This window comes from Thalassophryne amazonica, chromosome 16 (genome assembly GCF_902500255.1).
Source record: "Thalassophryne amazonica chromosome 16, fThaAma1.1, whole genome shotgun sequence".
In the NCBI taxonomy this organism is placed as follows: Eukaryota; Metazoa; Chordata; class Actinopteri; order Batrachoidiformes; family Batrachoididae; genus Thalassophryne; species Thalassophryne amazonica.
The window spans coordinates 36,346,989-36,369,799 of record NC_047118.1 but is presented as its reverse complement, the minus strand read 5'-3'; the positions used below and the strand labels follow the sequence as shown (position 1 = coordinate 36,369,799).

Here is a 22,811-nt window from a genome sequence, read left to right as displayed (position 1 = left end):
AGCTGCAGAGAGGTGTATAAGACCACAGCTCTGCCTCCTGGTCCCAACGCTAGACAGTCACAGTTTGGAGGATCCAAAAAAATTGGCCAGATTTCTAGAAATGAGAGCTGCTCCCTCTAAAGTGGGATGGATGCCGTCTCTCCTAACAAGACCAGGTTTTCCCCAGAAGCTTTGCCAATTATCAATGAAGCCCACCTCATTTTTTGGACACCACTCAGACAGCCAGCAATTCAAGGAGAACATGCGGCTAAACATGTCACTCCCGGTCTGATTGGGGAGGGGCCCAGAGAAAACAACAGAGTCCGACATTGTTTTTGCAAAGTTACACACCGATTTAATGTTAATTTTAGTGACCTTCGATTGGCGTAACCGAGTGTCATTACTGCCGACGTGAATTACAATCTTACCAAATTTACGCTTAGCCTTAGCCAGCAATTTCAAATGTCCTTCGATGTCGCCTGCTCTGGCCCCCGGAAGACAATTGACAATGGTTGCTGGTGTCGCTAACTTCACATTTCTCAAAACAGAGTCGCCAATAACCAGAGTTTGATCCTCGGCGAGTGTATTGTCGAGTGGGGAAAAACGGTTAGAGATGTGAACGGGTTGACGGTGTACACGGGGCTTCTGTTTAGGGCTACGCTTCCTCCTCACAGTCACCCAGTCTGCCTGCTTTCCCGACTGCCCGGGATCTGCCAGGGGGGAACTAACGGCGGCTAAGCTACCTTGGTCCGCACCGACTACAGGGGCCTGGCTAGCTGTAGAATTTTCCACGGTGCGGAGCCGAGCCTCCAATTCGCTCAGCCTGGCCTCCAAAGCTACGAATAAGCTGCACTTATTACAAGTACCATTACTGCTAAAGGAGGCCGAGGAATAACTAAACATTTCACACCCAGAGCAGAAAAGTGCGGGAGAGACAGGAGAAGCCGCCATGCTAAATCGGCTAAGAGCTAGTAGCTGCACTAAGCTAGCGGATTCCCAAAAACACACAAAGTGAATAATGTGCAAATAATCCAGAGGTGATTCAGCAGAAGGAGTGCCCCAATCAAGGCACCAAACAGGCCATGAAGCAGCACAGGCAACGCACGACAACAGCGAACGCACGACAACGGTGCTAAAATAAAATAAAAATAAAAATAAAATAAAAATAAAAACGAAAGCGTTAGCAAGCTAGTTAGCTTGCCAACGCTAATGAAAGTTAGCTGATAAAAGTGCTCCGTCGCGATGTTTCGACCGTTAGAGGTCTTCCTTAGGCGTTGGAGCACAGTAAAAAAGTTAAAAAAAAGTAAAAAAGTCTTGAAAAAGACTTAGTTCAAGTCCAAAGCAGCAGGTAGCAGTCTCTGTGTAAACAGTCCCAACAGAGAGCCAAAATTCTACTGTGAGGATAATCTCAAAAAATCAGCACAGTTCAGTGAAACATGCCCAGATAAGATAAGATGAGATAAACTTTATTGATCTCACAGAGGAGAAATTCACATGTTACATCAGCTCTTAAAATTTATTTATTTGAATTTGAATTTATTTATTATCAAACTTGGTCTGGTGGTCATGTGACGTTTGGGCTTTCATTCCTGGTGTTTGGACTGCGTTTTGGTGGTGCTGTTCAGTGACAAAGAGACGTGGTATTTCCCAAAGTCAGGAAGCAGAGGAAGTGCCCTATCAGACTGACTGAGCCGCTGGGAAGACCGCAACTGTGTGTTTAGAGGGCGTGGGATCTGCAAACATGTCTTCATTAGAGTCCTCCTCCCTCATGGTGGTGCAAGCGTGGTGTTAATAATCAACCGTGTAAAATCAACCGTGCACGTGATCTGTTTCAGCAAGTCATCCTTTGATAAAGAGCAGCGTAGTTGATCCTGCTCTGCCAGCTGCTCGCTTCCCTTTGTGTATCACGGAAACAAGGCGGCCTGAAAACACGCCACATGGCCCTGACACACACACATGCACAATACACATATTGTTTACAGAGCCTATCAAAAGTACTCTCCTGCCAGTGTTTTTAAATGCTTTTGTTGTTTTGCGACATCTCACAGTTTACAAAAGTAAGGATATTAAAAATTACGCTATTTAGCGTTCATGTGGGGAAAAAAATTCTACGTGATTTAAATTAACATAAATTATTCTCTGTTAGAAAACGATATGGATTGTGTAAGTGCGCTTTAAAATGTGGCTGCTGCATCTTGACAGTTCATTAATTAATTGATCATTGGACTGCTATGGATTATGACAGATTGCTTCATCTTGCAGTTTCGCCTGTGACAGATGTTGTCACCAGGTTATCTTGCAGGCAAGTGAGATGTTGTTGGACCAGTTTGATCTCTTCAGATTTCAAAAAGCACATTTTTCTACCAAGGTCCCACAGTTCCCTTTAAGTTCAGTGTGGGACTAAATTTCAGTCCCTAGTGCACTCTATTGAACCACGCTTGCCTTAAAAAAATTTTTTGTCCTCTGCTAGATTTGGATCATATTCTGGATCTTGGACCAACATACTGTGTAATCACATAAAGCTCGCAGATGTACAGGCAGATGATAACTGGATCCTGAACACACATTGTTTCTGATTGCAGTGGAGAGCTTGATCCTAAACTGTGATCCTCATGATTCATCATTGATGGTGATTGTCATCAAAGCTTCGTGATCCTGATTGTCATGCTATGATAACAATTAGCGTCATCACAAAATTACTGTTCACTTGATCAGTAATCTTTTATCTTTATCTTTGATCCTGATCACTAATATTTGATCCTGATTGTCCATCTTTGATCTTGCCTTTTGTTGCTGATCACTGAAGCTGGATCCTGTTCACTCATCTCTGATCTTGAACCTTGATCCTTAACACCTATGTTTGTTTCTGACTTTTGTTGCTGATCACTTAACTAAGATCCTGATTGCTCATCTTTGATCCTGACTTTTGAAGCTGATTGTTCTACGTTGATCCTGATTGCCATTCACAGGACCCCCATTGGAAGCTTTCTCTGTCATTTAGAGTGCAAATTTGGTTCCATACATTTGGTACCATTGCACTCTGCACACACACCTACACGCACACACACCCCTACACACGTGCGTGCACACACACAAAACACATCCACTGCACTGTAAGCCATCTGGAGGCTATTAGCAGGATGTTAGAATGAAAAGCTGGAAGTACACAGTCTTTTTTTTTTTTTTGGTAGTACGCGCACGCAGAAGCGCTGTCCTGGTTGTGTGAGCGTGTGCACCCGGGACAACGACACAAGCGGGACGACGATTTGATTGAGCTAACTGACGGTGCTAGTTCTTGTAACACACACACACACACAAAATCCACTCCGCTGTAAGCCCTCTGGATGCATGAAGAGCTGTTCAGATGAAAAGCTGAAAAGGTGACGTGATTTTTGGCTGGATTTTTTTTTTTTTTTTTTTTTTTTGAAGTACGAAGTCAGTGCACAGCATCACTGGACTACATGTCACAATTTAGACTCCTATTTATAGTTCGCGTTGGACTTTAGTATCAGTGGAACACTGTACATCCCTTTTCTGTTGTTTATAAATTAATAAAATATCAAATGACAAGGATCTATTTTAGCCGTTATATAAAACAAATAATGAATGTTTTTACATTCTTTCAATGGAACAAATATTTAATTTGGTGAAATATTTATACCACTGAACTCATAAACCTTCATTATTTGTATAATATCATGTTTGAGTTTTGTTTTCACTTTGAAGAGTCAAATTTGAAACTTTTTTTGTATAAAGAAGGCTGATTTTTATTTTCTTTGACTGATTACCTGAGGCCATCACCTTGACCTATTTTAAGAGGTATTTTAAAAGGTTAAAAAGTCACATTCTGTTTCATTCTGTTCTATTTATTTATTTATTTTTTGAGTGGTGGAGGTGACAGCCATTCAGAGTAGAACAGTACTGTGACATCAGTGGCAGGTACTTCATTTATATGTTTATATAACTTGTTTCTCATATATTCTGTAAAAGCTTGTGAGATATAAACACTTCTAAAATTTAAAATGCTGTTTTTGGAACCTAATAACACCTATGAAGTAATTTACAAGACATTTCGCGGACGTTAGCGTGGTGACATCGTAGGCTGGTAGCAAGCTGCAAACTCTGTTTTGTTTGTGTGTAAATAAAACCTCTTTGTCATATATTATGTAATCGAACCTGCACTTTCCAAAAGCTCTGACTGCCAGCCAGAAACTTTACCATTGAGCTACCATCACTGTCCTGTAAAAGGTGTGAGAAAATGCTTGAAATCAAGAAGGACATTGACATATTAAAAGGAAAAAAAAAACACACACACCATATACAAACACCACATTTTACTGAGTCCCTCTTATCAAGTGGACAATACAAGTATGATTCGTCTGCTCCTCTGTATATCACAGACTTACAGTCATGAAATGACATGAATGATGAAGCAGTGCGGTCTTATGTCCACATCTGCTAGCGGCATGTCCAGCCGGCCCTGCACAACAAGTGTGTCTTGTTGACGGTGCGCCGCAGGACAGACACCGCATCATGTGTAACAGAGCTCACGTGGGTGACGTGACATTCAGATCGCCCGCTGCGTGTTATGATCTGATGGTCTGGATCACCTGGGGTAGCCTGTCAATGTGCACACGCTTGCTGCAGCCCATTGCAAGAGCGATATATGTTTTATGTATGTCCACATGATGACAGCAAGCAGACACACACGCATGACAGTTGACAGTTGTTAGTTCATGTCCATCCAAACACAGTACATGTTCTCCAGCTGGGATGTCCAGAACCACAGATCTCTATGGCTGCTCCTGTTGAAGGACACACCCCCTGTCAGTTCAGTGCACATACCAACATGCCATTGTGTCTGTTTCAAAGCCACACTCGTGGGGGCGCTTAGACAAATTTCACATCCAGCTTGACAGTGATCATCTGCTGCATTTTCTAAGTGCCAAGTGAGCGGTGTTAGATGTTCGTGTGTGTCAGCTGGAATTTGGCCGACACCTGCCGCGAGAGGGTTCGATGGGCTCACACAGTGCACAGTCTCTCTTTCAGCTGCTTTTGTGCGCATATAGTTGTAGCAACAGCTGTACTAGGCGTTGGAAGCAGCTATGATTTTACATGTATTACATAGGATTCCTGCTTCATGCGCACTTCATGCGCAATTTGACCAAACTTGCACTGTGTGAAGGGGCCCTTAGCCTAATGAAGTACAAGGTAATTAGCCTCTTGTCAAAAGCTCAAATGTAAATATTGTTTATGATATATATATGAGGTCTATTAGAAAACTAACCGGCAGTTTTATAAAAAAAAACTATATGGATTTGAATCATGTGTGATTACACCAGACATGCTTGAACCCTCGTGCGCATGCATGAGTTTTTTCACGCGTGTCGGTGACGTCATTCGCCTGTGGGCAGGCTTTGAGTGAGCACTGGTCCAGCCCTCTCGGCTGAAATCTTTTGTCTGAGACGCTGCTGGAGACGGCGCGCGTTGCTTTATCAAAATTTTTGTCAGGACCTGTGAGGGATATCCGAGTGGACACTATTCGAGAAATTCAGCTGGTTTTCAGTGAAAAGTTTAACGGCTGATGAGAGATTGTGGAGTTTCTTTCGCTTTAAGGACAGCTCACAAAGCGGATCGGCGCGGCGCAGTAGGAGGTGGCGTCCGTCTGGCTGTTTCGAGCTGAAAACATCCTAATTTAAGGCTCTGTTCACCCAGGTCGTCGTCAGAGAACAGAGAAGTTTCAGAAGAAGTCGGCATGAGGAGTTTATGCGGACATTCCACCGTTAAAGGAGATTTTGTAACGAAAGAACGTGCGGGCAAATTCGCCGAGTCGGTTCCGTGACGACGACGCAAATCCGTCTGTGCCGCGACAGGAAAAACACCTCCGTGTTGAAAACATTTGTAAAATTCAGGCGGCTTTTGATGGCTTTCAACAAGTGAGTATCTGAGAAATTGTTTAACAGCTGGGCATGTTCCAACTTGTCCGTTAAGGTTTCCAGTGGAGGTGTTTTTCCTGTCGCGACCCCCACGGTCGGGTCCGACCCGACATGCGAATCTGCCCGCATGTTCTTTCATTACAAAATCTCCTTTAACAGTGGAATGTCCGCATAAACTCCTCACGCCGACCTCTTCTGAAACTTCTCTGTTCTCTGACGACGACCTGGGTGAACAGAGCCTGAAATGTGGAAGTTTTCAGCTTGAAACTGCGAGACGCCGCCGCCTCGGAGCGCAGATCGCCGTCAGGCGCCGTGGGCCGTCCTTAAAGCGACACTAAAAGACCAAAATCTCTCATCAGCCGGTACAATTTTCACCAAAAACCAGCTGAATTTATCGAATGGTGTCCACTCAGGTGTGCCTTACAGTTTTTGAAAAAATTTTATCAAACAAAGCAGCAGTCTCTGAGCCATTCCTAAACGATGAAAAAAATGACGAGAGGGTGGGCCACTCCTCACTCAAAGACTGCCCACAGGCGAATGACAGGCGTGAAAAAACTCTCACATGCCCGAGGGTTCAAGCATGTCTGATGTAATCACACGTGATTCAAATCTATATGGTTTTTGAAAAAAATAAAAAGGTCGGTTACTTTTCTAATAGACCTCGTGTGTGTGTGTGTGTGTGTATGTGTGTATATATATATGTGTATATATATATGTGTGTGTGTGTATATATATATATGTGTATATATATATATATATGTGTGTATACACACACACACACACAGTGCACTGGGATACCAATTAAACAACTGCAAATTATAAAGAAGACAATGCTCATATGGCCAAGGGTATTTTAGGATTGTGTTATATTTTTAATTTAATGTCATAACTATGAAAAGAGTGGTTTTTGTTGTTGTTGTTGTTTTCTAATTTTACATATGTCATGGAAAGAGAGAGAGAGAGTGTGTGTGAGTGTGAGATCTCTGAGCAAACACGCACACCTTTGGCACACGCAAATATGTATACTCTTTATCAGAAATATATTTGCTCATATGTTGTGTGGGGTCATCCAGGAATAATATGTTTTGTATACATGGCTAACGTTGAAGCTGGTGACACATGTTTAAAGGTCAGGGTAGCGTTTTAACACGCCTTACATGGCTTTTGTTTACTGGCCTGAGTGGATTATGGGAAACCTGGACGCTGTCTGTTTGGTTAGATGTTGAATTACCCTGTCAAATATTTGATCATCTCTGCTCGTGAGAGATTCTAAGGGAGCTGGAATAAAAAAAAAAATTAACAAAAAAAAAAAGAGCAGCCCCTGATGAGACGGTGGTTCTCTCTGATTGTTGCTTTGGAAAGAATAATATATAAACACTTTGTTTGTTATCGCTGATAGGAGGATTTACACTGTGTGGTGCATTTTGATAAGTGATAAAGACTCAGACCAGTCCTGGCTGTAATGGAACATTCATAAAACACAGTGGCCTCCGGTTACCGGGACAACCTGCTCCATTTCCTCCTCTTCCCATCAGCAACAACAGCACTCCAATATGAGGCCCTGATGCACACCAACAATTAAGGCAGGTTACCAGGTAACCGTGAGAGTGGAGCTGCTGAACCGTCTCAGTCTACAAGTTTGATCTTTGTGCACCGAGTGTCTGATAAAATATTTTGGGCCATTGATTGTCACACTGCCCACAGACCCTGCTGGTTCCGGCAGAGAGGCCATGTTTCAAAAAGGAATTAGTCCTTTTTTACAAAAACTGTGATGGTTTGGCTCATGAGGGTGAGGGGAAAAGTTTAGCGTGATTAAACAGTCCTCTGTTTGAATCTCTGTCACTTTTCTTGAATGTCTTTTTTCCATTGTGACAGGATAATTCCGCTTTGTCAACTTAGTCCTGATCGTTCCTGGTCATCAAGCTTAGATCTATATTGTTGGCCTTTAATCTTGATCATTCATCTTTGATCCTGACCTTAGATCCTAATTGCTGAACTTTGTTCCTGATCACCAAGTATAGATAAATTGTTGGCCTTTGATCTTGATCACTCAACTTTGATCCTGACCGCTGAATTTTGATCTGATTTTTGACCCAGATTGCTATCTTTAATCTTTGGACCTTAACAATGATGTTATGATAATGTTTGTATTGACAGTTCTATATCTTGCTTTTAATTTTCAAATTGGGATGAAGACGTAAATTCTGAACTTTGATCCTTATCAATGTAATCAGCAATCCTGTTTATGAAACCTAGGTGGTTGGGATGAAAGATAAAAACAAGAGCCACTCCTGGAACCTGATACACACCAAAATGTAATGAACTCTTACTTGTTCCTCGATCAACTCGACCACCAAATGTTATTTAAATCCATTCATGTCCTTTTAGGATATGAAATATTATATTATAGCTCCAATCCTTGATGCTGATACACACCAAAATTCAATGAGCTCTTCTTTGTTCCTAGAAATTCCTCACAAACAAATGTCACTGAAATATGTTCCTTCTATTTAACACCCTGGTTCTCAACCTGGGGTCCGAGCTCCCCTCAGGGAGGTGCCAAAGGTGCATGTTTTTATATGATCTGTTTGATAAAAGTAAATGCACACATGTTAAATAAAGTCATAATGGTACACTTACTGTATAGTCAATTTTAAAACATTTGTTTTATTTTGATGACTCTTTTTTTAAAGAAAGAAAGAGGAGAAAAGGTGGGATTATAATTGATATTTTTTGCCAAAAAAAAAAAAAGATGGCAAGGAAAACACCGCTTCTTCAGCTGATGTTAAAGTTGCTAGTTGTGACTTTTAATATAACCGATTTTCTTGAAACTTGGAGAAAATGGTGTTCCTATGCAGGCATGGGGGGTGCAATATATAGAGAACAAAGATATTACAGAATTTATAAACAATGGATTATAGACTGTTTTTACTTAAGGACTGGTATCTCTTTATATCAGTTTTCACCTTAAAAAGTGAAATATAAACTGTGGTAATTGATGGGTGTGATCTGGAATAGATACACTGTAAACCCAGACAAGTTAACAGAACTCAAACCTATTGAGGCAATGAGTTAATTGTTCCCAAAACATAAAAGTTTTGATTATATGCTACATTGCTACTTGTACCTCATGATTACAATTAAAGTGTTGATTAAGTAAAAGTAAGTCCCTTTTTTGCTCCCTTGTTTTTCCCTTTGGGGTCACCACAGCAGATCTGAGGTGATACTGCAGGTTGATTTGGCACACGTTTTACTCCGGATGCCCTTCCTGACGCAACTCTACATTACATGGAGAAATGTGGCAGGGTGGGGTTTTGAAGCAGGAACCTTCTGCACCAAAACCAAGCACACTAACCACTTGGCCACAACCCCATGCTAACGTGTTCATTAAGTCAACGCAAATATTTTCATATATAATTACTTAATTCTTTTAAGTTGTGTTTAAGTTATGCTTTGAAGTTTTGCTTACTTAACATACAATTAGTTCAAGTCAGTCAAAAATTCTGAGTTTAATTTACTCAAAAAGCAAGACAGTGTTACACAAACTTGAAATATTTAAGTAAGTTGAATGTTTTCTTCAAACTTTGAGTTTACACTACTTACTCACTCACTCACTCATCTCCAACCGCTTTTCCGGGTTCGGGTTGCGGGGCACTACTTTCAGGCTATTTAATTAATTTGAACATTTGGCTGGCTGAAGCACTTAAAGCCCATGGCACAGCCTTGGTTAAACGAGCGCACTCGTGAACTCAGGCGCTCTTGTAGGCATGCTGAGCGACAATGGAAAAAATATAATCTTCACGTTTCCTTGCAAATACTGAGGGACAGACTGTCTGAGTATCAGAGAGCAGCTAAAGCTGCTAGAACTAGATTTATGTCAGATCTTGTCCTCAAACTGTCATAAACCTCAGGTGCTTTTTAACACTGAATTCGCTCATTAATCCTCGTGCGAGCAATATTGCTGTGCCCTCGGCCAGCCTTTGTGAAGGTTTTCTCTCTTATTTCAGAGATAAAATCTCTGATCTTAGATCATGTCCTATATCTGAGGTGGAGTCAGGAGATCCATCCATGTGTCATCCTGTTTTTGATTGTTTTAATCCTGTATCTACTTGTGAGCTGACTAAAATTGTTAATCATCTTAAGTCTTCTTCCTGCACTTTGGACATTGTTCCAGGTCATTTGTTTAAAGATGTTTTTCAGTGTATTGGTCCGTACATTGCTGAACTTGTGAATGCTTCTCTATCAAGTGGCTGTTTTCCGTCAGCTCTTAAACATGCTGTAGTCCAGCCACTCATCAAAAAGAGCAATCTTGACCCAAATGTGTTGCCCAACTATAAACCGATCTCTAAATTGCCATTTGTGTCTAAAGTCTTAGAGAAAGCTGTTTATGACCAATTGCAGGCTTATCTGGATCTTAATGAAATAGGGGAGAAGTTTCAATCTGGTTTTAAATTAAGACAGCACTGAAACAGCCCTTTTAAAGGTTTTTAATGACCTTCTTTTAACTGTTGATGCTGGAAACTCTGCGGTTCTTCTGCTTATAGATTTATCTGCAGCCTTTGACACAGTGGACCACAGTGTCCTTGTGACTTGCCTCGAGACGCACATAGGTATTAAGGGTTCAGCGCTAAATTGGTTTTGGTCCTATCTTTCCAACAGAAGCTTTTCTGTTAATGTAGGACAGTACTCTTCCTCTGTGTATCCTCTTAAATATGGCATGCCCCAGGGCTCAATTTTAGCACCACTTCTCTTTGCTTTGTACATGATCCCTCTTGGGTCTGTTTTTAAAAAGCACAAAGTCTGTTTTCATTGTTTTGCAGACAACATTCAGATTTACCTTCCTGTAATTTCCTGTGATACCCAGGCTGCTGTAAAAATACTACAGGACTGTCTGAATGATGTACAAGTCTGGATGAGAACTAACTTTCTGAATCTTAATAAAAATAAAACTGAGATTTTAGTGTTCTGGCAAAGTAACCCTCTACAAGGACAAGACAGTGTTATTGGTCCTCTGTCCACTTTTTGCCGCCCTTTTGTAAAAAATCTAGGGGTGATGACCCATTGTTCAGATTTGATAAGCACATCAGCTCTGTCATCAGGGCCAGCTTTTTTCAGCTGAGGACTCTTTCCAAGTTTAAATCTTATTTTACTCGAGTTGACTTTGAAAGAGCCATCCATGCATTTATAACATCACGTCTGGATTATTGTAATGTTCTCTACGTTGGGCTGGACCAGCGCTCCCTACAGCGCCTGCATTGTACAGAATGTTGCAGCCCGCCTTTTGACTAAAACAAAGAAGCATGAGCACATCACCCCTGTGCTCTGCACCTTACACTGGCTCCCTGTCTGCTTTCGTGTTAAATATAAAGTTTTGGTGATTGTTTTTAAGTGTCTGCACTGTATAGGCCCAATGTATCTGAGTGAGCTCTTGCAGCCGTACACTCCACGTAGGGCTCTGAGGTCAGCTGACCAGCTTCTCCTGGCTGTTCCTAAAGCCAGGTTTGAATCCAGAGGTGATAGAGCCTTTTCTGTCGTAGCACCACGACTCTGGAACGATCTTCCGCTGACTGTCAGGTCCTCAGAGTCTGTGGGACAGTTTAAGTCCAGACTGAAAACTCATCTCTTCTCCCTGGCTTTCAACACTGGCTAAGCGGTGTATGCTTTGCTCTGCTATTTTGCTCTGTATTTTTAGATTTTTTTATTTACTTATTTATTTTTACTCTTTTCCTTTGTTAATATTTTACACCTTTGTATTGCTATTATTGTGAAGCACTTTGGTTAGCTGCAACTGTGTTTTAAATGTGCTATATAAATAAATTTGAATTGAATTGAATTGAATTTGGGTTTACAGTGTACCACTACGTTTTTGGGTGAATCCACATCAGAAAGAAACATGCAAATGTTTACTACCGTGTACAACACACACCCTTAAACAGATTTGTGGACCAGTTACAGTAGTGTTCAGAATAATAGTAGTGCTATGTGACTAAAAAGATGAATCCAGGTTTTGAGTATATTTGTTATTGTTACATGGGAAACAAGGTACCAGTAGATTCAGTAGATTCTCACAAATCCAACAAGACCAAGCATTCACGATATGCACACTCTTAAGGCTATGAAATTGGGCTATTAGTTAAAAAAAAAAGTAGAAAAGGGGGTGTTCACAATAATAGTAGCATCTGCTGTTGATGCTACAAACTCAAAACTATTATGTTCAAACTGCTTTTTTAGCAATCCTGTGAATCACTAAACTAGTATTTAGTCGTATAACCACAGTTTTTCATGATTTCTTCACATCTGCGAGGCATTAATTTTGTTGGTTTGGAACCAAAATTTTGCTCGTTTACTACTGTGCTTGGGGTCATTGTCTTGTTGAAACACCCATTTCAAGGGCATGTCCTTTTCAGCATAAGGCAACATGACCTCTTCAAGTATTTTGACATATCCAAACTGATCCATGATACCTGGTATGCGATAAATAGGCCCAACACCATAGTAGGAGAAACATGCCCATATCATGATGCTTGCACCACCATGCTTCACTGTCTTCACTGTGAACTGTGGCTTGAATTCAGAGTTTGGGGGTTGTCTCACAAACTGTCTGTGGCCCTTGGACCCAAAAAGAACAATTTTACTCTCATCTGTCCACAAAATATTCCTCCATTTCTCTTAAGGCCAGTTGATGTGTTCTTTGGCAAATTGTAACCTCTTCTGCACGTCTTTTATTTAACAGAGGGACTTTGTGGGGGATTCTTGCAAATAAATTAGCTTCACACAGGCGTCTTCTAACTGTCACAGCACTTACAGGTAACTCCAGACTGTCTTTGATCATCCTGGAGCTGATCAATGGGTGAGCCTTTACCATTCTGGTTATTCTTCTATCCATTTTGATGGTTGTTTTCCGTTTTTGTCCACGCGTCTTTTTTTTTGTTTTTTGTCCATTTTAAAGCATTGGAAATCATTGTAGATGAACAGACTATAATTTTTTGCACCTGCGTATAAGTTTTCCCCTCTCCAATCAACTTTTTAATCAAACTATGCTGTTCTTCTCAACAATATCTTGAATGTCCCATTTTCCTCAGGCTTTCAAAGAGAAAAGCATGTTCAACAGGTGCTGGCTCCATCCTTAAATAGGGGACACCTGATTCACACCTGTTTGTTCCACAAAATTGACAAACTCACTGACTGAATGCCACACTATTATTGTGAACACCCCCTTTTCTACTTTTTTTTTTTTACTAATAGCCCAATTTCATAGCCTTAAGAGTGTGCATATCATGAAATATACTCAAAACCTCGATTAATCTTTTTAGTCACATAGCACTACTATTATTCTGAACACTACTGTATATGGTTATTGTTTTTTGTTTTGTTTTTGTTTGTTTTTTTAGGTGGGGGGCAGGATTTAATCTTATTTTCAACAAGGAAGGAAGTGAAATGAAATCCTCAAGTCAAAACAAGAATTGGGGTTTAATTACAGCAAAATGACTTGGGCTGGGTTTTTAAGCTTCTCTTCATCTACTGTGCTTCATTAAGGTGTAATTTCATTGGGATGAAGGGTCCAGATGTGTATTTCTGGTTATTTTTGAATAAAACTGTTTAATTGGCTGAAATATAAAGTTGTGGTTTTGTCAGTAATTTAATCCCAAATTCTGCTTTCTGCCTTCAGTGGTTTCTGAGATCTTAGTGGTTAAATTATGTTGATTTTGGCCATCACCATAGGAACACTCCAGTTTTTAACAAAATGTTCAACTAGAACCTACAGAAATTTGACACCCAAGCTCCTCAGCTATAACATTATGTCCAAAGAAATATGCAGATGGATGAACATAGTGGAATATGTTTTAAGTGTGTAAGTGGTATATTTTTAGCATTGTGAAATGGGAGCTCATGGTTTTTTGTACAGGATCGAGAGTCACCCATTGAGGTCCCTCACAGTGGCTTTAGGTGGCAGCACTTGAATCCTCATATTTGTGTTATTTGTGTTTTTCTGCTCACCGGCTGGTTACTGATAAAAGCCAGAAGCTCCGGTTTGACGGGAAATGATGAGGACAGGCGCTCATCTGAATGCCATCTCCTGCTCGTTTGTTTCGACTGGAGTAAATTATATTCTGATGCGGTTAGGAAGATGAAATTTCTAAAGAAATGCATGAAGCTTTCACATTGCACAATCTGCCTCCGTGGACTGTCATGAACTGATGAGCTCATTTAGGCTATTGTCACTCTTTTCCATCTCCTGATCTGTGCAGGTGCTTAAAGGTCACAGTGTAGCTGCACATTTATGAATTTGAGATTAAAGTGTGTTATTTATTCTTCCTAGTGGAATTGCTTGATCGTGCACTTAACAGCTGCACACTAAACACAAATGGGAAAGTGTGCAACTGTCTTGGGGCTGATAATAAGTTGACATAGTTTATTTTGAGTGGAATTATGATAATTGGTGTCATAGCCGAGAGCAGAAAGATGGTTTTCCGAACATTTGGAACAGAAACCTGCAGGCTGACAGTTCTGAAGTAAATATGTGCTTTACTTTCTTCCTGGACAATATTGCCCCCTTGTGACATGAATAAGAATAATGGAGATGAAGTTGAACTGTATAAAACATAAAACAGAGTGTGTGTATGCATGCATGTGCAGGACACAGCAGGACAAGAACGTTACCGTACCATCACTACAGCGTACTACAGAGGCGCCATGGGCTTCCTGCTCATGTATGACATCACCAACCAGGACTCATTCAACGCTGTTCAGGACTGGTAAGTCCAAACAACCACACTAACGATCGTAGTGTTTACAACCACACTATAATGATCGTAGTGTTTGTATATATGCAGCAATCTCACACACACACACACACACCGCCCACAGGAATTTGCCATTAGTAAAAAATATTTGTTCATGTATCATTTATAGGGCAGCACAGTGGATTAGTGAGTAGCTCTGTTGCCTCACAGCAAGGTCATGGGATGGATTGTATTTGTTGTCTTTCCGATGCCTGATTCAGTTTTTTTTTTTCTCTCTCTCTCTCAGTTTGAGGTGAGGCTCCATCCACAGATGGAGTGGTGTCTGTCCTGTCCTGTGCACCTGCAAAACTTCCTGTATGTTTATTTTGTGAATTGTTTTGTAAATTGTGTCTGTAGCATGGCCCAAGCAGAGGGTCACCCTTTTGAGTCTGGTCTGCTTGAGGTTTCTTCTTCAAATCATCAGAGGGAGTTTTTTCTTACCACTGTCACCTGTGTGCTTGCTCTGGGGGTTGGTAAGGTTAGACCTTACTTGTGTGAAGCGCCTTGAGGCAACTTTGGAATCTGAAAAGAACTAATTCTGTCGATCATTTAGTCATAATAACTTTTATTGGTGGATTGGAAACTTTAAATTGTCCGTAGGTGTGCGTGCGGGTGTGACTGCGTTTGTTTGTCTGTACGTGGCGCTGTGACAGACTGGCGTCCTGTCCAGGGTGAACCTCGCCTCACGTCCTATAACTCCTGGGATGGGTTCCAGCCCCCCCAGAACCCTGAATTGGAGTAAGTGGGTAGAGAAGATGGATGGATTTATTTATACAGCACTTTGCAAGCAGCAGTGGCACTTTTGATACAACTACACCCATCAGTAGTGAAGCACTGAAGGTCCGGATTAGTACTTGGCTGGATTTGACTGCTTGGGAAGACCAGCGGCTGTCTGTGTTTCTCCATGTACAACTAGAACTGTGTTGGGAAACTCATCTGGTACAAAACAAATCCCAATGTGGATCTGTACCGGATCCGCTTTGGCAACCCCAAGAAACAGGAAGCGAGTGAGAGGGGGAAATATATATATTTTTATAAATATACACAGTGCTGTGCAAAAGTATTTGGACCCATGGTATTTCACACATTGTAATTTATTTATGCCCTGTCAAATACTACAAGTAAATCAGAATAAACTTTCACAAATTATCTTCCTTAAACTCAAACGCAAAGCAAATCTCTAAAACTTGATATAAATTACAAGATTGTTTCCCATCTTTGTAAAATGATTACATATCAACTTAACCAAAAACACTTAAAGCACTCCTATTTTTTTCTGCAAAAAGACTGTAACATAGGTCATTGACTACTTTGACAACTCATTGACAACTTTTTACCCTGTACAAACTGAAATGGACCTTTGTCAACATTCTTGCTGTTTTTACGCCATAACTTCATAACATTCAGTCATAGATAGTCCAAACTATACCTTTTTGGAATCTTTATGATCAGACAAATAATGTGTTGTAGTTTTCAATTTGATTGGAGCATTTTTAAATTTTGACCCATGTGTAAGTCTTCAATTGACCCCTACCTGGCCGCCTGTTGAAAATTAAAGTGGCCAGTTGGTTTTTTCAAAAGAGTAATGTCTAATGAGTATTTGTGCCACATTTGGTGCTTGTATCACCATTTGAAGGTTTGTTTGTTATCTGGGGTGGTTCCCCTGCAAAATAAATGTTACATATATTTATTTACAGCTGGTAATCACATTCCTGCAGACTTGATATTTGAAATAAAAAGGTATAAATATTGTGCACATTGTGCAACAGCTTGAAGTGATGTGCACATTTCTGTTCTGAAAGATTTGGTGATTTGTTAACACCACAGAAATATTTTGTGTCCAATGCACTAATTCACTTTAAATTTTGTATATTTAAAGCACAGTTTTCTAATGCATAACAAAAAAATATTAGCTTTAAAGCGTTATTTAGCTTTAAAGCTCTTTAGCGGCGCTTTGATAAGCAAAAAGATGATGTACAGGAGAAACCGGTAAACATAATTAGCCAAACGTCATTCATGATCAAAACACAAATTAATTTTATACACACACACACACAGTAGTGTTCAGAATAATAGTAGTGCTGTGTGATTAAAAAGATTAATCCAGGTTTTGAGTATATTTCTTATTGTTACATGGGAAACAAGGTACCAGTAGATTCAGTAGATTCTCACAAATCCAACAAGACCAAGCATTCATGATATGCACACTCTTAAGGCTATGAAATTGGGCTATTAGTAAAAAAAAAAAAAAAAGTAGAAAAGGGGGTGTTCATAATAATAGTAGCATCTGCTGTTGACGCTACAAACTCAAAACTATTATGTTCAAACTGCTTTTTTAGCAACCCTGTGAATCACTAAAGTAGTATTTAGTTGTATAACCACAGTTTTTCATGATTTCTTCATGTCTGCGAGGCATTGTAACCTCTTCTGCACATGTCTTTTATTTAACAGAGGGACTTTGCAGGGGATTCTTGCAAATAAATTAGCTTCACACAGGCGTCTTCTAACTGTCACAGCACTTACAGGTAACTCCAGAATGTCTTTGATCATCCTGGAGCTGATCAGTGGGTGAGCCTTTGCCATTCTGGTTATTCTTCTATCCATTTTGATGGTTGTTTTCCGTTTTCTTCCATGCGTCTCTAGTTTTTTTTGTCCATTTTAAAGCATTGGAGATCACTGTAGATGAACAGCTTATAATTTTTTGCACCTGCGTATAGGTTTTCCCCTCTCCAATCAACTTTTTAATCAAACTACGCTGTTCTTCTGAACAGTGTCTTGAACGTCCCATTTTCCTCAGGCTTTCAAAGAGCATGTTCAACAGGTGCTGGCTTCATCCTTAAATAGGGGACACCTGATTCACACCTGTTTGTTCCACAAAATTGAAAAACTCACTGACTGAATGCCACACTACTATTATTGTGAACACCCCCTTTTCTACTTTTTTTACTAATAGTCCAATTTCATAGCCTTAAGAGTGTGCATATCATGAATGCTTGGTCTTGTTGGATTTGTGAGAATCTACTGGTACCTTGTTTCCCATGTATCAGTTTGATCAAATTGCAAGTTATTAATTTGTTCAACATTAATCATTGCAGAGGTGAAAATGTGTTTGATGATTGATAATGTTGCTTCATTAAGTGTCAACTCTATTTGTGTTTATTTATTGACAAGATTTTGCAGTAATACCATGAGGTGTGCGTTTGTGTCACAGGGCGACGCAGATCAAGACGTATTCATGGGACAACGCTCAGGTGATTCTGGTCGGTAACAAGTGTGACCTAGAGGACGACAGGCTCGTCCCCACAGAGGATGGCCAGCGACTGGCAGAAGAGCTCGGTAAAAATCTGCCTTTACAAGCAGCATGGTGAAATTAGAAATGATCTGCAATCACTCACCGTTATTATTTCTCTTTGTGTTAAACATTCCATGTGCCAGCTTTGGCCAACAGACACTCTATATTTGTTGTAGTTATTTGGTTTTCTAGATTGTAGCTAATTTTTCGTCATTCCGTTTAAACAAACGGGGAGGGGAAATATTTAGTTTGGAAATCAAGGTACAAAAAATAATTCTAGGCTATAGCAAAAGTCTTAGGCATGTATCCTGTTAAAAAACCATAAGTGATGTACTAAATAAATGAGTCTGTCCCAACCAGTTTCACAATACGACTCAAAAATTGTACGTTTCCAAATTAAAAGTGCACACAATGAAGATAAACTGGTGAGTGACAATGCACAAAGAATGGTGAGGGAAGCCACCAAGTCTGAAGCCGCTGATTACCGAGTGTGCATATTATAAAGCTTTCCTTTCGCTTCACAGTATTATGTTAGTGTTGGCTTCCCTCACCAGTTGTAAGCTTCCAAATTAAAAGTGCACACAATTAAGACAGACTGGTGAGGGAAGCCACCAAGTCTGCATATTATAACGCTTTCCTTTTGCTTCATAGTACTATGTTAGTGTTGGCTTCCCTCATCCATGTCCATTGATTTGCTTTTAAGTGTTAATATGCAACGATGGGCAGCTAAAGCAACAAAAACCTTACCCACATTTGGTTCTTCGCAGGTTTCCAGTTCTTTGAGGCCAGTGCAAAGGACAACATCAATGTGAAGCAGGTGTTTGAATGTCTGGTGGACGTCATCTGTGAGAAGATGAATGAAAGCATGGAAGGAGATGCCAACCTTGCAGTCAACCACAAAAGCCAGGGCCTTAAGGACTCACCTTCAGAGAACCAGGCGGGTTGTGCCTGTTAAACATGCCGCCTTCTCTTTCCAAGTCCCCAAACACACTCATAGTACACACATGCACACACATTCCAGTTCCTTCACTGTGCCTCAACTGTGGGAAATGCTGCACCTCTTCCTCGCCTCGCTCTGCTGCGTTCACACCGCCGAACACTATCCAACGGACACTTTTCCTCTTTCTTCACCTTATGAAGGTCTGCTGGATCTCGGCCCGTGCACTGTACAACTCCACCATTGTCGCCCCCATTAAATATCTTCAACAGGCTGTATTTGTTCACCAGCTTTAATTTTCAGAGCCATTAATTTTCCCCATTTATTATGCGAGAGACACCAAATGAGTAGCGGTGGGCACAGTTCAGCTAACGGCTAACTAGCAATGCTAACTTTTTCTTTCGCAGATTAGCTTTTCAGCTAACTTTGAAAACTATTAGTGGATCAGTTAGCTTCCACCAAATTTAGTTATGCTAACTTTAATTCAGCAAACTTTTAAGATTAAAATTAAACAGTCAAAAATTTTTGTTAAAGCTTAAAATCATATATTTTACCCCGTTGGACTTTATACGTTAATCCAATAGGTGAAATTGACGCATTGCAGATGGTGAAGCAGGAGATCAGACCAGATTAAATGCATTAATTTGATTATTTAGAAAAATTACATTTTCTATTTATTTCTTTTTAATACTTTCTATACTGTGAATAAATGGTATTTTTAATGGAAACTACTGTTTGATTTGTTCGTTTATTTAATCTACATCTTAATTATTATCAGACATTAGCATGCTCCTTCTTGAAAACATCCACATTACAGCATATTAAACTTTAAACGTTTTAAAGCAAAGAAACAAAGCCAAAGCTAAATCCATATCATAAATGTTAGCAGTTAGTGGTAACTTCAGTTAAATGTTTTAGGAATTTTTCAGTTTAGCGTTATCATATTTTCAGTTAGCAGATTAGCAGTTATCAAAACAAATTTTTATTTTAGCTGTGCCCACCACTAAAATTCAAATAAGAGTCAAAATAATATTTATTAAAGTTGATGCAAGTTTCTGGGTTTGCTGCTGTTGTTTTGTTGAAGATTCAAAGATATTGCATAACTGTTTATGCAGCGGGTTTGTATCGACGAGAAGCATTTGCTTTGCAAAACTGATCGAAAATGCAGTGAGGAAAATAGATGTGCCGAGACTTAAACTCAATTTAAACTCATCTTACCTTTCCTGCTCATATGGCAGCGCTCAAAGTTTCTAAAGTACAATCTTCATCGCTTTCCATGTTTGGGGTCCATCATTAATGATAATGCAAAAAAAAAAAAAAAAATCAACGTATATACTTGTATTTTGAATTTTAATGCTGGTCTTTTGCTGAGTTTTGCCTTTTGTTGTGCACTAAACATTTTGTTTAGCTGGTGGAAAGCTGCGACGGTCAAATGTGTGTGTCTTAATGCTTCGATCACATGACCTGACACACAGCATGATGTCTTGTTGTTTAGTGAGACGCACATGCAGCACCTCCTTACTACAGCATGACAAAATAGTCGGCATGGCAAAACTACACTTTGTAGAGTATTTACAGTGTTGAAACTAGGCTTTCATTTTGTGCGTTTGTGTGACTGTGATAAAGATTGTTGTATGGAAACACAGCACAGCCTGGTCGTATACTCAGAAAATGAACATTCGTCTGTGGGAAGTCTGGGCCTCGACTGTGCTTTTCTCATTATCAGAAAGTCAAAGCGACGCAAAAGGAGAGGAATGACAGTTGTCGGAGAAAAGGGCCTGTTACTTTATCTTCTATTACTGTGATGTCTGTTGTTTTCAGTGGCATAACTAAAATGTAATGGGGTTAACTTTAGTCTATAATATCTATAAATTAATTTTGTTAAAAAGTAACTTACATTCACTCATCTTCAACCACTTACTCCAATGAAGGGTCATGGCGGGGCTGGAGCCTGTCCCAGAAGTCATAGTGCACGAGTCGGGGTTCACCCTGGACAGGACGTCAGTCTGTCGCAGGGACACATAGAGACAAACGAACACATTCACACCCACACACCTATGGACAATTTAAAGTTTCCAATCCCCCTAACCTGTATGTCTTTGGATGTGAGAGGAAGCTGGAGCACCTGGAGGGAACCCATGCAAACACAGTGAGAACATGCAAACTCCACACAGAACGGCCACAGGTGAAATCCCATGACCTTCTTGCTGTGAGACAACAGTGCTAACCACTAATCCACTGTGCTACCCTTAAAAAAAAAAAAAAGTAACTTGAAGGCTTTAAATTTCTTGACTTCTTTTGACATTTTCAGTATTTAATGTTCACTTTTGTCTTAAAATTGTTTCAAATATAGAAATTCTCTCAAAACCTTTGAATTGTGCCACATGCAGGGGCGTGGCCAGGATTTTTTTTTTTTCTTTGCTGGAGGCTGCATTATCAATTAGATAACACTATCATAGTGTTTCAAGCACACTTAGTCATTTTCTAAAGCAGTTGGTTCATTTATTGGTTTTACAAAGCTGATTTTCTGAGTGAATTATCTAATTTGGTGTTTGGAATGTTTCAAAACGTTTTTTTTTTTTTTCCATGAAGTAATTACTGTAATGTTTTGAGTGTTTCTTAAGCATAGACTCGTTGGATGGAACAGTTCTTTCTTTATATCAACTGTTTCATTGAGTGTTTCAAGCATTTAAAAACAAATTGTTTTCTTGAGCGAGGGGTTCATTCGGTGTTTGGCGTGTTTGAAAATTATAAATTGTTTTCTGTGCCTCTTGTTTTAGAATTTTGACATTTTTTATTTGCACATCTCCAAACCCTGAATTTGCTTCTGAAGGAGCTGTTCAAAACAGTGAATCATTGTCTGAGGTTTCCCTCAACACCCCCAAGCAGTGATTCATTCTGAAGCAACTGTTTTATTGACTGTTATGAACATTTCATAACACTGAATTGTTTTCTGAAGAACGAGGTTCATTTGGTGTTTTGAGTGTTTCAAACCATAATTCTTTTCTGAACCAACTGCTTCATTTAGTGTTTTGCACATCTCAAAACACTCTCAAAATCACTTACTAAATGTTTTACTTACCGTTTTGAGCCATTTAAAGCAGTGCATCATTTTGAAGCAATTGGTTCATTTACCTTTTGGTATTTCTAAACATACATCTTCTGTGTAATATTTTGGCCCAGGTTAAAACTGAGCACCTTCCTCTCCTCCACCCCCCCCCCCCCCCCCCAAAAAAAAAATACAAATAATCTACACCTACTGATGAAACCGCTGCAGCATGAATGTAGCCTCCCATTGCCAGTCTGCATTCCTTCAGTTTGGGCAGTTGGGTCAGATCTGCCCAACTGCGGTCACACTACCTCCAAGCACAGTTCACAGTGGTCCGTTTTCTTTCCAACCACTGTGTGCTGCTGAACAGTTAAACAGTTTGACATGTATACAGAAATGGAAGTGTTCAAAAAAATAACAGGATTTCGGGGGTCGTTAGTAATCATCGCGATCACTATCATCCACGCGCAGCATTTTCTTTAATGGCACCTCTCAACTGTCAAACGTGCCACTTTGGTATAACAAGGCCGTGCCGGTAATTTCTGGAGCACTTTCAGCTGCCATATGTTGCCACATAATTTGCTGGAAAATGACCTTGTAGTCACTCAGTGGAGGTGTCTGGAGTTCCGGCTCAGGTCACTGACTCTTAACACTAAATATCTATTCAAACAGATAGAAAATGCACTGTGCAGCTTTGCAAACTATTTAAATGAAGGGAGATGCATCATACAGTGGGAGGAGAAACCTGTTGGCTGCTGCTTGAGTACAGACTGGATGTGGTGAATTTGTATTTTGCTTACATCATGATGTGCTTGCGCAAATCAGCTTGTGGCAT

The 22,811-nt window shown here is 40.0% G+C and overlaps 1 protein-coding gene across 1 annotated transcript in view; it reads left to right on the top strand.

Annotated features, from left to right (window-relative positions):
* The window catches only part of rab3db (RAB3D, member RAS oncogene family, b), a 45,485-nt gene extending 25,021 nt beyond the window's left edge, over positions 1–20,464 (top strand). The window contains exons 3-5 of the mRNA XM_034189750.1: positions 14,553–14,671; positions 17,910–18,034; positions 18,758–20,464. Of these exons, the coding sequence (XP_034045641.1) occupies positions 14,553–14,671; positions 17,910–18,034; positions 18,758–18,945 (432 nt within the window). The 3' untranslated portion in view covers positions 18,946–20,464. The remainder of the gene's footprint in view (positions 1–14,552; positions 14,672–17,909; positions 18,035–18,757) is intronic.
* The last annotated feature ends 2,347 nt before the right edge of the window (positions 20,465–22,811 follow it).